The 12,527-nt window shown below is 38.3% G+C and overlaps 1 protein-coding gene across 1 annotated transcript in view; it reads right to left on the bottom strand.

Annotated features, from left to right (window-relative positions):
- LRRTM4 (leucine rich repeat transmembrane neuronal 4) overlaps window positions 1–11,962 on the bottom strand; it is a 298,174-nt gene extending 286,212 nt beyond the window's left edge. Inside the window, exon 1 of the mRNA XM_015817529.1 lies at window positions 10,388–11,962. Within this exon, the coding sequence (XP_015673015.1) occupies window positions 10,388–11,962 (1,575 nt within the window). The remainder of the gene's footprint in view (window positions 1–10,387) is intronic.
- Window positions 11,963–12,527: the final 565 nt, after the last annotated feature.

Here is a 12,527-nt window from a genome sequence, read left to right as displayed (position 1 = left end):
TCCCGTGACAATACAGACTGTTCCCTTACTTCAAAGTCAATCTTCATCTAATCATCTCATAATCTTAATTTTACTCTGATACGGCAATAGCCATTAAGCACAAATTTCCTCTCCCTCAAAGGAACATTGAGTGAAGAGCAGAAGAAAAAGCAGATGAAAAAGTAGATAAAGCATTCTAGTATTAGTTGTCGTTTTCTTTTTAAACCTATAACTGTACTTGGAAGTCTAGGTAAGAGATGTATCTACCCCAGATATTACATTCATTAGTTACTGAATAGAGAGCTAGTTTGGGTTAGTGGTTAAGACATCGAGCTAAAAGCATCTGCATGTAAATCACAAGACCCTGGAGATGCTGCAACATTCCAGCTGATCGGTGCTTCTTCTGGGCTCAGCGGAAGCGCCAGGATCAGCGCCGAGCTCTAGCTGGAGCCTGGCGCTGATCCTGGCGCTTCCACTGAGCCCTGACAGCCCTGCAGCTCCAGCCATCTCTCGCTCAGGCTTGTGCGGTGCTGCCACCAGTTCAGCTCCTCCCCCGCTACCACTTTTCTAGGATGGTCGTGTACCACCTGCCAGGTGCCAAAGTACCACAGGTGGTACCCGTACCACTGGTTGAAAAGCCCTGACATAGACCACCCATAGGGGTGAGAAGGTTTAAAAAAAAAAAGACTGACTTGAGGGCACAAAACTATAACTCTCAACAAAATCACTTGTGGAGATGGGTAGCTATTAAAATCAAATAAGTAAATACAAATAAATAACCCTAATTGTAATTATACAACGTTCTAAACATTTTTTTTAAAAAAACCCAGTTGTAACTTTCCCTGGAATTGATAACAGAAAAACTTCTAAGATCACGATCGGTATTGCGTTCAAGAGCAAAATGAATCATACCTTCAACAAACAGAAGATACCTTCTTTCTAGGGGCATCTCTTTTCTCCTCCTTTGCCACCTAATTTGCCTAAGGCATGCCAATTTTTATTTATTTATTTATTTATTTATTGTTCGAATTTATATCCCGCCCTTCTCCCTGCGGATAGATAGGGAGATAGATATCATTAAAACTTGGCTGCCATTCATATTTCACTTGTATTATATTATAATTGTTTTTAATTGTTTTAGGTTCAGTGCCCAGAGCTACTTGCTTGAGATGGCTGTCTACAGAAAAGCAATAAACAAACAAACAAATAAACCAACAAATCAACTCCGAAGCACATGTAATTGTTACATCAGGAAAACATTACAATAAAAAAAAAATTCTCCTGTTTTTAAATTAACTAAATTATAGTTTAAAAAATAGATACAATTAAAATCTAATACTAATGAAAATCACAGTATTAGTTCCAATTAGATTTCATAGCCTTATCGCTCTGGATTTTTCTGATCAAAATGGAAAGGTTGTTCAATGCAAGCCATTTATAAATAGGAGGGTGTGTCAATCAATCAATCAAAATAGAACTGGAAGGTACCTTGGAGGTCTTCTAGTCCAACCCCCTGCTCAAGCAGGAGACCCTATACCAGTGGTTCTCAACCTTTTTAATGCCACGACCCCAACCAGTCATAAGTCGAGGACTAAACCAGTCATAAGTCGAGGACTAAACCGGTCGTAAGTCGAGGACTATCCAACCGGTCGTAAGTCGAGGACTTTCCCTGCCCGGGAGCGCCGCACATGCGTGGTTCCACCCCCTGCACCGGCTGAGGCGTAGCTGGCAAGCGGCAGAGACGGAGCAGGCCGACCACCAGCTGGCCCAGCCCAAGGGAGGTAAGGCACCCGCTGGAAAAGGGGGAAAAATGGCGGACAAAAAAAATGGCGGACAAAAAAAATGGCGGACAGCCTTGCTTGGCGACCCCCATGAAATGGTCGATCGACCCCAAATGGGGTCCCGACCCACAGGTTGAGAACCACTGCCCTATACCATTTCAGACAAGTAACTGTCCAGTCTCTTCTTAAAAGCCTCCAGTGATGAAGCACCCACAACTTTTGAAGGCAAGCTGTTCCACTGATTAATTGTTCTCATTGTCAGGAAGTTTCTCCTTAGTTCGAGGTTGCTTCTCTCCTTGATTAGTTTCCATCCATTGTTTCTTGTCCTGTATTCTGGTGTTTTGTAAAATAAATTGAATTCCTCTTCTTTGTGGCAATCCATCAAATATTGGAAGACTGCTATCCTGTCACCCCTAGTCCTTCTTTTCATTAAACTAGGCATACCCAATTCCAGCAACTATTTTTCATATGTTTTAGTCTCCAGGCCTGTAATCGTTTTAGTTGCTCTTCTTTGCACTTTTTCCAAAGTCTCAACATCTTTTTTGTAATGTGGTGACCCAAACTGGATGCGGTCTTCCAGGTGTAGCCTTACTAAGACTTTATAAAGCTGTACTAATACTTCATGTGATTTTGATTCAATGCCTCTGTTTATACAACCAAGGATTGTATTTGCTTTTTTTAGCTGTTGTCACAAACTGCTGGCTCATATTTAAGTGATCATCCATTAGGACTCCAAGGTCCCTCTCACAGTTACTGTTTTTGAGCCAGGTTTCATCTAATCTGTACATGTATCCTTGGTTTTTCCTGCCTAAGTGTAAACCTTGCTTTTCTCTACATTAAATTTAATTTTGTTGGATAGGGCCTATTGTTCAAATCTGTCAAGACCTTTTTGGATCCTGAGTTAGTCTTCTGAGGTGTCATGTGATTTTACATGAGAAATTATGCAATTATTTAAATCATACAGCACATTACACAAATGTATGTATGCATATGAATTGACATTCTGTATGAATAGTGAGATGCTAAGATTGTATATGATCCACCTCAGTCTGTATTTCTAAATCAATAGGAAGAAACTGAATTGATCCAATTCAGAAATTAAATTTGATCAGGGAAAAAAAGTTGTTTTATGCATGTCTCAAAGACCCTCAAACTGTCATGTTAATGTGAAAGTACCTGATTCAATTTGATGACTCAATCCAAATCAATAATCCAATTCAGAAAGTCAATTTGATTTGGGGATTCAATCATATACCTGCCAAACCGAACCTCCAAACTGAATATTGGTACAGTCCTAGCCCGAGCATGTATTTTCTATTACAAAATTACATATTACATAAAGGCCAAAAAGAAAAAAAGAAAAAAAAGGAGGGGGAGGAGATGTTAATTTTCCTAACGTGGTTAACGGTCTCTGGGAACAATTTATCTGAAAAGTGATCTGCTCTTTTTTGCTATTAAAAGACTCTTGTTTTCAAGAGAAAAAGAGAGGATTTGAAATCATTCTCAAGTTAACACAAAAAATAATGCTCATTCTTACACAGTTTGGTCTCTTGGAAAACGTGTGTTTGTTTGTTTGTGTCTGTTTGTGTGTGTGTGTTTGTGTGTGCTGAAGGCATATCACATGTCATGCTTCCACAGCTGGAAACAATGATTTCTTGCAGAACCTGTGTCATATTTTTGAGAGACTTTTGTTTTTAGGAAACACCATTTCTTTAGGTGAAATCAGGCCTTGCAACAAATAAAGGCAGCAGATGCTCCAGTTATGTGCTCAACGGCACCATTTCAAAAATAAACTAAAAGTCTTCTCTTTCTGAGCAGCACCCACTCTTTCATCCAAACCAAACAGCAAATTGCAACAACAACAAAAAAAGCTTCTTTTTCTGCAATTTCAAATCTGGTAAACCCTCTCCTCCTCTTTCTTGCAACATCTTAGATTTAATTTGTGGTCTTCTCCCCTGCTACACAAACTTAGATGTGTCCTTCTGCTATTTACATGGTGCATCAGTTGTCAAAAGAGGAATTGTCTGAATCAAAAACATCGTTCTAGGCAAGACATTCAATTTTATCTCAGAAATTCTTCCTGACACATGACTGTTGTAGTTTCTTCCATTTTAACATATCTTTTTAAACTTCAGCCCACGTCTTAATGTAGTTATTTTGAAATAACCTACAATTAGGACATGGCCTGAGGCTTTGGTAGCAGGCATATTTGTGGTACAATAAAATCAAGGCTAGTGTGGAATTTAAAAGGCATTATATTAGATGTGCCATATTGAGAATATGGAGTAGATATGAACCCAGGTTGTGCCTGAAAACACTTTTGTGGTTCTTAGTACCAAAAGCATTTAATAGTCAAGAAATAATAGGCAAAAGAAGCTGGAAGTAAAACAGACTTGGCTCTTATGATTAGGGACTGACTATGCTGAGACTTTCTAATTAAACACAAAAAAATTCACTATAATCTTACTAGAATTTTACATGCACATAGTAAACTTCATAAAAATATATCTTTTGACAGCATTGGTCAAAATATACCATTGATATATTAAAGTATGCCTACCACTCTGCTTTTTTCCTCTTATTTCTTTATATTTTTCATATGGAACATAGAATAATAAGGTAGGAAGGAAGCTTGAAGTCTTCTAGTCCAAATTCTTGCTCTATACCATTTTGAACAAATGAATGTCCAGTCTCTTCTTAAACACCTCCAGTGATGGAACACCCATAACTTCTGGAGACAAGCTGTTCCACTGATTAATTGTTCTGTCAGGAAATTTCTCCTTAATTCTAGGTTGTGTCTCTCCTTGATAAGCTTCCAACTGTTACTTCCAACTGTCCTACCCTCAGTTTCTTTAAGAATAGGCCAACCCGCCCCCCTTTCTCTGTGACAGCCCCTTGAGTATTGGAAGACTTGTTAAGTTATATTTCTTCCAGGTTCTATTTTCCTAAAGTTTTTCCCCCCTAAAGTTACTCTTGCATCCCACCATTTCATCACTTTCATAGGCCATGTTTATTTCTTCCACCCTGTAGGAGGTCCGTCAGTCAACCATATACTTCTCCAAATTAACAGGAAATTTCTTGTTAAGCTTTAGTCAATGTCATTTCTCTCTGACTTGAGGTAATTTTAGAAAATTATAAATCCTGAAATAATATACAAATTCTCCCATTCAAAAAGCGATCTTTACAAAACAGCTGATATCCTATCAGATGATTGACAACGCAAAAGATTTATTCTTAAAAACTAAGTTAATTTCTTTACACAGCAGTCAATTTTCATCCAATCTTTTCTTTTTAAAGGTTACAGAATCTTACACCGTACAAAATGGGTTTAACTTTTTTTTATCCTACTTTTTTATTATTGTTCCCTTTCTTCCAATATGGGCATGAGCAAAATAATTGCTGATTATGACAAAATAATTGTCATAAAAGAAGTTCCAAATAGTTTCCTTTGGCCTTTGACTTATTACGTCTACAAGCCATATGCTGATAACTGGTGTTTTTTTTAAAATTAAGACATTTACAATACATTCTAGTACCATGGTTATTTTTCTTGGATTCCCTGAAATTATTTAAATTCAGGATCAAAGTCAAAAACAATAGTGATAAGGTCTATTCAACTGCACATTTACAGAATCCAATGAATATTGAAATAGATATCATCTTAGGAGAGGGATCATAGGATGGCACTCAACAGTGGAATAGATGAACAGATTAACCTACTCTCTCCATATCTCACCACATCTTTCCCAAGTTAAGCTGAAAGTCTTTCTCTCTTCATCCCAAAGTAACAATGTTAATGTAAGTTTATTCCTATATTCCCAATTCACTTTAAAAAAAAAGATCAAACCTGCTAGAAGAAAGTTATATATCAACCCTACAGAATTCAAGGATTCACGATTGTATATGCTCTCACAAAGTCGCCATCTTCCAAAAATTGCCATTACTTATCATTTTTAAATATGATAATTGGGAAAACTAGACTAGATTTCTGCTTGCTGGATTTATTGTTAAAATAAAGTTACATTTGGTTTCCACTCATTCCTTTGTGCTAACCTACTCTATTTTGGAGGATGTTGGTGATAAAATATGATCCCACCACTATCATGCACCATTCAAAGTCATTTTCTCTCAGAAAGATTTATATACACGTTGTACCCATTCAACGGAATCAAATTCCAAGAGTCAAACACAGCTTTTCTATATTCCTTGGAGTTCAAAATCAGTGATAGTTCATTTCATTATTACAGTCATAGGATTAGTACCACCAAAACTCTATGCATGTGTTTTTTTAAAAAAGGAAATACATTAGAAATAATGAAAATTAAACTTGAATTAAAAGTAGAGGAATATGAAACCATGAGAAGCCAGCAATTGATTCAGCGTTGAACTTTCGAAGAATACAAACTGGAGCACAGAACTTAGCAAATTTGTAAACATGGTAGACATTTCTGTTTGCTAACAGATAAATAAATTAAAGTTGCCAGGGCACCCTGGGATTTCAGCTAGCGAGAAAAAGCCAAAGCAGAGCTACTTGCATTGTAATAAAAGTGTTACAGAAATATGTGGGCTGAAGATTCTACTTGATCCATAAAGACAAATGTGTTTTTTTTCCATTGATATTTTCTGGAAGTGCTTTTTCATCACTGCTGTTGGCAACATATCAAAACATTTCAATAACAATGGTTTTTCTTAATTTATGCTCTCCTGAGAGTAAAGATAAAGCAAATGTTTTAAACACCTAGTAAGTCAGTGGCCTTGTTTTCTGTGATTCATTAAAACTTCAATGTAACCTTTAAAATAGACATAACATAGTTGAAGTGAAACAAACAAACAAACAAACAAACAAACGAACAAAAAACACTCAAACCATCAGTTCTAAAATACCCAAGCGAGAAATATTCTTCTATGGACATGCAAGAAATGCCTTCATTCAGTTTGAAAAACTACCCTATATTACCTGGTCCCAAATATTAAATGGAGCCTGACTATCCAAAGGTTGCTTATACAAGTAGTTCTCGACTTACGACCACAACTGAGCCTAACATTTCTGTTGTTAAGTGAGGCATTTGTTAAGTGAGTTTTGCCCCATTTTACGACCTTTCTTGCCACAGTTGTTAAGTAAATCGATGCAGTTGTTAAACAACACAGTTGTTAAGTGGATCTGGCTTCCCCATTGTTTTTGCTTGTCAGAAGGTCAAAAAAGGTGATCACGTGATCCCAGGACACTGCAACCGTCATAAATAGGAACCAGTTGTCAAACATCTGAATTTTTGATCACGTGATCATGGGGATGCTGCAAAGGTCGTAATTGTGAAAAAATGGCCATAAGTCACTTTTTCAGTGTCGTTGTAACTTTGAACAGTCACTAAATGAACTGTTGTAAGTCGAATACTACCTGTTCATAATATATTTATAGAACATGGATGAAGAATTTGGGGAACTCCAGAAGCTGGAAACTACCATCCTAGTTGTTGAAGGATATTGTTAATTCTGTCTGGAAAGCCATTCCTGCTAACTAGAAGCAGGCAAGCAAATGTAACCCAACTTCTGCCTGCTTGGGATAGCAACAATGTGGTTTGTTTGTCTCACTAATCTTCTCAAGTGACTTCAAGATTGTTATTAAGCAGAATCTCTTACCCATTTCTTTGGCCATTCCTTTGCAACACAGTGCCAATGAACTCCATGTGGACAAGATTTAAAGCTTTGGAAGACCAACGTTGATGAGCAAATTATTGACCAAGCCTTTCACTTGAAACAATAGAAACATTTCATTATTGGTTGGGATAGAGTTGTAAAGAGTTTTCAGTTGCAAATTAGCTTTGTCTTAATCAAGTGGACTGTATCTGGCCACTTTTTTCTCTACTGAGCTCCAAAGTTCTCTGGAATTGTGAGAAATCATTTGCTTCTTTCTCACATTTTATTTTCTCTTTCCTGTGATGATACTACAAAAAAGTATCCCTATTATTATTACTTCCATCCTCTACTGGGAATATTTAAGTTACAGATACTTTTCAGATGTTAATTGACTGGGTCAGTTAATTTTACCTTGGATGTTCCCACAATTTATTTGGTATGGGATGAGACTACCGTAATTTATTAGTCCTGTTCATACAATCTACTTATCCAAGTCTTCAAATCCATGTATTGGTGGTTCTAAGAGAGTCACACCAACTAAAAGCCATCATTTTGAAAGTACAGAGTCCCCACCCAGTTTCTCTTGGAAATTCCTAGTCCTGCTAGGACTGTATTAGCAAGATTTTAATAAAACTAGCTCCTTTTCATTGGCCATTTTAGGAATTAACTGCACCCTTGTATCTTCATACTTTAGGGCAGGGGTAGGCAACCTTGGCTCTTTTATGACTCGTGGACTTCAACTCCCAGAATTCCTGAGCCAGTCATGCTGGTTCAGGAATTCTGGGAGTTGAAGTCCACGAGTCATAAAAGAGCCAAGGTTGCCTACCCCTGCTTTAGGGGTTGAGCATAGAATGTGAAGATGGCTTCATACTGCTCCAGGTATTCATCATACAAAAATCAGAATTCTTTTCTCATACAACAGCTATTGATTTTTCTATTAGAAAATGGAAATTATCCCTACATATTACTTCCTAGTCCTTGCTTGGGTGTATGACAAATGAAAACAGCACACTAGCAAAAACCTATGCCATTATTAATTTATAAAAACAGCAAACCAGGATTTACAAACCCTAAAGAAATTAGAACCAAGCAAACCCTATCAAGTTCAGAGAAGCCTACTTTTGAGAAGGCACAGGCCATTGTTTTATATATATTTATCTATAAAGCAATACATGTATATTTGATTGTTAAATTGTATGTCTCCTTGCCATAGAAAAGAAATATCCCTCAGACTTCCTATATTTCCCCTAGGATGGCCTATGTTTCTTCTTTAGTCAACGGGAAGCACTTTAAACTTCTTCTCAAGCAGAGCAACTGATGTGATTTGAGCATAACCAAAGCCCAGCAAAGTCATATCCAATGATCCATTGAATTCACTAGACTCTAATAGCTTGTTTTGGACTCTTCAGGAGTTATAAATATGTTTCTGAAGAAAGTAAATTAGACTGGTGGGAATAGCTTTGCTCCACAGGTAGAAAAATAATTAAAGTGCCTGCTCCTTCATTATTTATTTTTTTAAAAAAAAACAATGGATATATGAATCAAAGCCAAAATGTAAAAAAAAAAAATACAGTGAAGCAACTTAATAATTTCAGTGTCATTCCAATTGTCCTTCTATTGAAATACCCCTAGAAGCAAGATCCAGTGGTATGGAAAAGCAAAGAAATCACCCTTGTAATATAGTCAAAGCAGATTTTTTTCTCCTAGGTATCTGCAATGCAATTTAAAGTATTCTCTCTGATTCAAATAATCAATCTGATCTGATCTGACACTTCTAATTGATTTGGAATGTGACGTTGATTGGATTTTCTGATCAATTCAGAACGGCGTCAGAAAGTTTACAGTCAAATGGCTGAATTGATGAAAGGCATTGCATTTGATTCAGCAGTTCAATGGAGAGTGTCCGTCTTATTTGGAAGGCGCATTCCTTTGCGCTGTCTTTAAATTGAAGTGCTTTTTAATGTAACAAGATATCAAAGCGTAAGAACAATCTATCTTGGCAAATTTGGGGCCCAGGGCTTCATACCATAGTCTATATTCTGATCAGAAGCCGGATGGATATTCAGGAATGACAATTAGAAGGATTGTAAATCCTACAGCCGCTCAACTCAAATAACACCTCCCACCCTATCCCCGTGCTGCCAAGAACTATAACTAGAGTACACATTATTCGTCTTTTCTCCTCCCATCCTGTCTGCAACAGCCTTCTGTGAAGCGATAGGTCCTCAGATGCTCTTTCTCCCATCCCTGGGAACAGCATTCTCTCTAAATACCGTACTCATATTTGAACCCAAGCTCCCATTTGATATAAAATAATTATCCTCAAATGAAATGGTAGTGGAGAACCTGCCTTTCCCCAGCACATCCTTACAAAAAAATATATTTGATTTCAGCACCGCCAACCACAAAAGGCCACATTTAAACCCTGCTTTATTCAAGGCACTTCAGGAAAAACTCCATACTCTGTTGAGTGGCTACCTTCCTTACATGTCAAGGATACTTTTAATGAGATAGTCTTAACATGCACGAGGGATCAGGACCAAAATGCAGGAAAGGGGAGAGTTTGTATACTAAGCTATTTAGAATTTCATTTGAAATAAGACAAGGGAGGGAAGTTTATGTTTCCGCTACAAAGCCAATTGTTTACGATATAACAGAGCCTCCCCTTCGTTGCTGTTATCTCACAATATAAAATCATGATAGAAGTAACTCTAACTTTTAACCAGCATAAAATAGCTAAAGCTAGACCCTAATGCTGTTCATCCCAACTTCATTCCATTCTTGAATAGCTTTCAAGTCCGAATTCTTGAAAGTTAGTCACCATCCCTTCCCTGGACCATTGCAATTTAATTAATAACCTTTCACCCCAAAGAAACCCCAAAGCAAGAAGACTCGTTAATCTTTCTAGTGATTAGAGTCACCTCAAGAGCGTCAAAACATTTACCTCTCCTTCCCAGCAGCAGAAATGGATTTAGGAGGATCATGGTTCATACCTCACATTCCCTGGAGCCAGAAATGGTATACGTGCAGGGTCCAGATCCATTAACCGATACATCCATGGTCTCAGAGTTTGTTGGCTTGTAGTCCACATAATACTCCTGTAAAGGGGAGTTCATTTGCCTTTCAGATTCTCGGGCTTTTTTCCTACGCCTTTTCATAAGCGAGTGTTGCTGGAGCTGTTTCATGCTGGCTGGGTAGCGTTTCCACGAAACATAAATGACCAACAAAATCATAGCCACTGAAAGAAAAAGGGCAACACTGCCAGCAATTATTTTGTGAAAGGAAACATGCTCATATTCTGGTCCTGGTATAGGTACTGGAAAATCTGGAGAAGGGCTTGGTGTAAAAGATGTGGGTTCATAGTCTTCCACTTTGGGAATGGTAGGTTTTGGAATAAAGATGGGTCTTTGTTGGGTTTTAGGGACTTGGTAGGGTTTTTCAGTGACCACCACTGGGATTTCTGCACAAATGTTGTAGGTTTCTACAGCATCGCTCACCTTTTCGCCCTGAATATGCTTAGGGCCTGCACAAATCATGGTACTTTCTTTGTTTCCCTTGAAGTTTTTAAGCCAGTTAAACAGAGGGCAAATGCTCCGGGTACATTCCCACATATTTCCAGAAAGAGTAATCGATATCAAAGAAATCCAGGCATTGACAGTCTCCTGAGAGACGTTCGTCAGTTTGTTGGAATCCAAGTTGAGCTTCTGCAAGTTGGGCAGGCACTGAAATGTCCCAGGTTCAATCCCTGCAATGTCGTTTCCCGATAAATCCAAATTGTGCAAAGAACTCCAGGTCCATGTCAACCCTTGGCTGAGGGATCGGATCCTATTCCACTGTAAGTAAATGGAGCGGAGATTAAAGAGGCGAGGAAAGTGAGCGAAGTTGATCTTAGAAAATTGGTTGTGTTCCAGGTGGAGCTCTGTGAGCTTCAAAAGACCGGCAAAGGCGTTGCGAGATAAACTCCGCAGACGATTGTAGCCTAAATCCAGAAAATCGAGATTGCGACAATCTTGGAAAACCCGAATGGGAACCGTTTTCAATGAGTTGGATCGTAAGTGCAAGATCAGGAGCTTGCGAAGACCTTTAAACTGCTCTGACTGAAGCACCTGCAGCTTGTTGTAAGACAGGTCTAGGTTGCGTAGGTTGGGAACTGGGTGAAATGTTTTATTGTGAAGGTGGGTAATTTTGTTGGAGCTCAGAATTAATTCCTTCAGCCTCCGGATGCCTTGGAAAGCGTCCTCATCCACGGAGGTGATGTAGTTATGATCAAGGTAAAGCCATATGAGTTGGTGTAGGCCTGCAAACTGGTTTGGCTTGAGCTTCTGGATGCTGTTGTACCGTAACGATAAGCCTTGAGACCCTCCAGAAATGTTGTGAGGGATGTCTCTGAATGCGTGGGATTCACAGTACACAATTTTGCCATCACATCTGCAGTTCTTGGGGCAAGCTCGCTGAGCCCCACTCAACGTCACAAACAGCACAGTAGGAAGGAGAACGAACACTGCACTCATGCCTCTCAGATGCTTCATTACGTGGAAACCTACAATATGAAGGTGACAAACATACATCGTGAGACCACTCAGATAAATCAGAATCAGAGTATTCACCATCAGGATTTCAAATAACAGATAAGAGTTGAATTCAAAGCATGATGCCTTGCTTCCATGTAATTTGACCTCTCTTTCTCTCTCTCTCTCTCTCTCTCTCTCTCTCTCTCTCTCTCTCTCTCTCTCTCTGTGTGTGTGTGTGTTTTACATAGAGATGCTTGTAATGCTGGCTGTTTTTTTCAATATTTCCTTCTCCCTAATCATCCAACTTATACAACCAGACTATACTTATTCATTTACTTCTGTGTGATTTATGACCTTTGTTGACAAATTAAGTTCCCCTTCCCATTTTTAACTCATTGCAATATGCATTAGCATGATGCACATAGCCAGAATACCCTTATCGTCAGGATGTTGTAGATTTAATACTAAACATATTTGTCAAGTCACTGTGAAGTAGATTTTGGGAAGAGCATGTACCCAAGCTTGACTTGTTAAACATTCTTAAATCAGAAAAAGGTTTCTTAATAAACTGACTCACAAGAACACATCTCCTGGGCCCTTCAAAAGATGCACAGATGACCTT

This window comes from Protobothrops mucrosquamatus, unplaced genomic scaffold, assembly GCF_001527695.2.
Source record: "Protobothrops mucrosquamatus isolate PMUCROS unplaced genomic scaffold, P.Mucros_1.0 scaffold601, whole genome shotgun sequence".
Classification (NCBI taxonomy): Eukaryota; Metazoa; Chordata; class Lepidosauria; order Squamata; family Viperidae; genus Protobothrops; species Protobothrops mucrosquamatus.
This window is presented reverse-complemented; position numbering and strand designations above follow the sequence as displayed.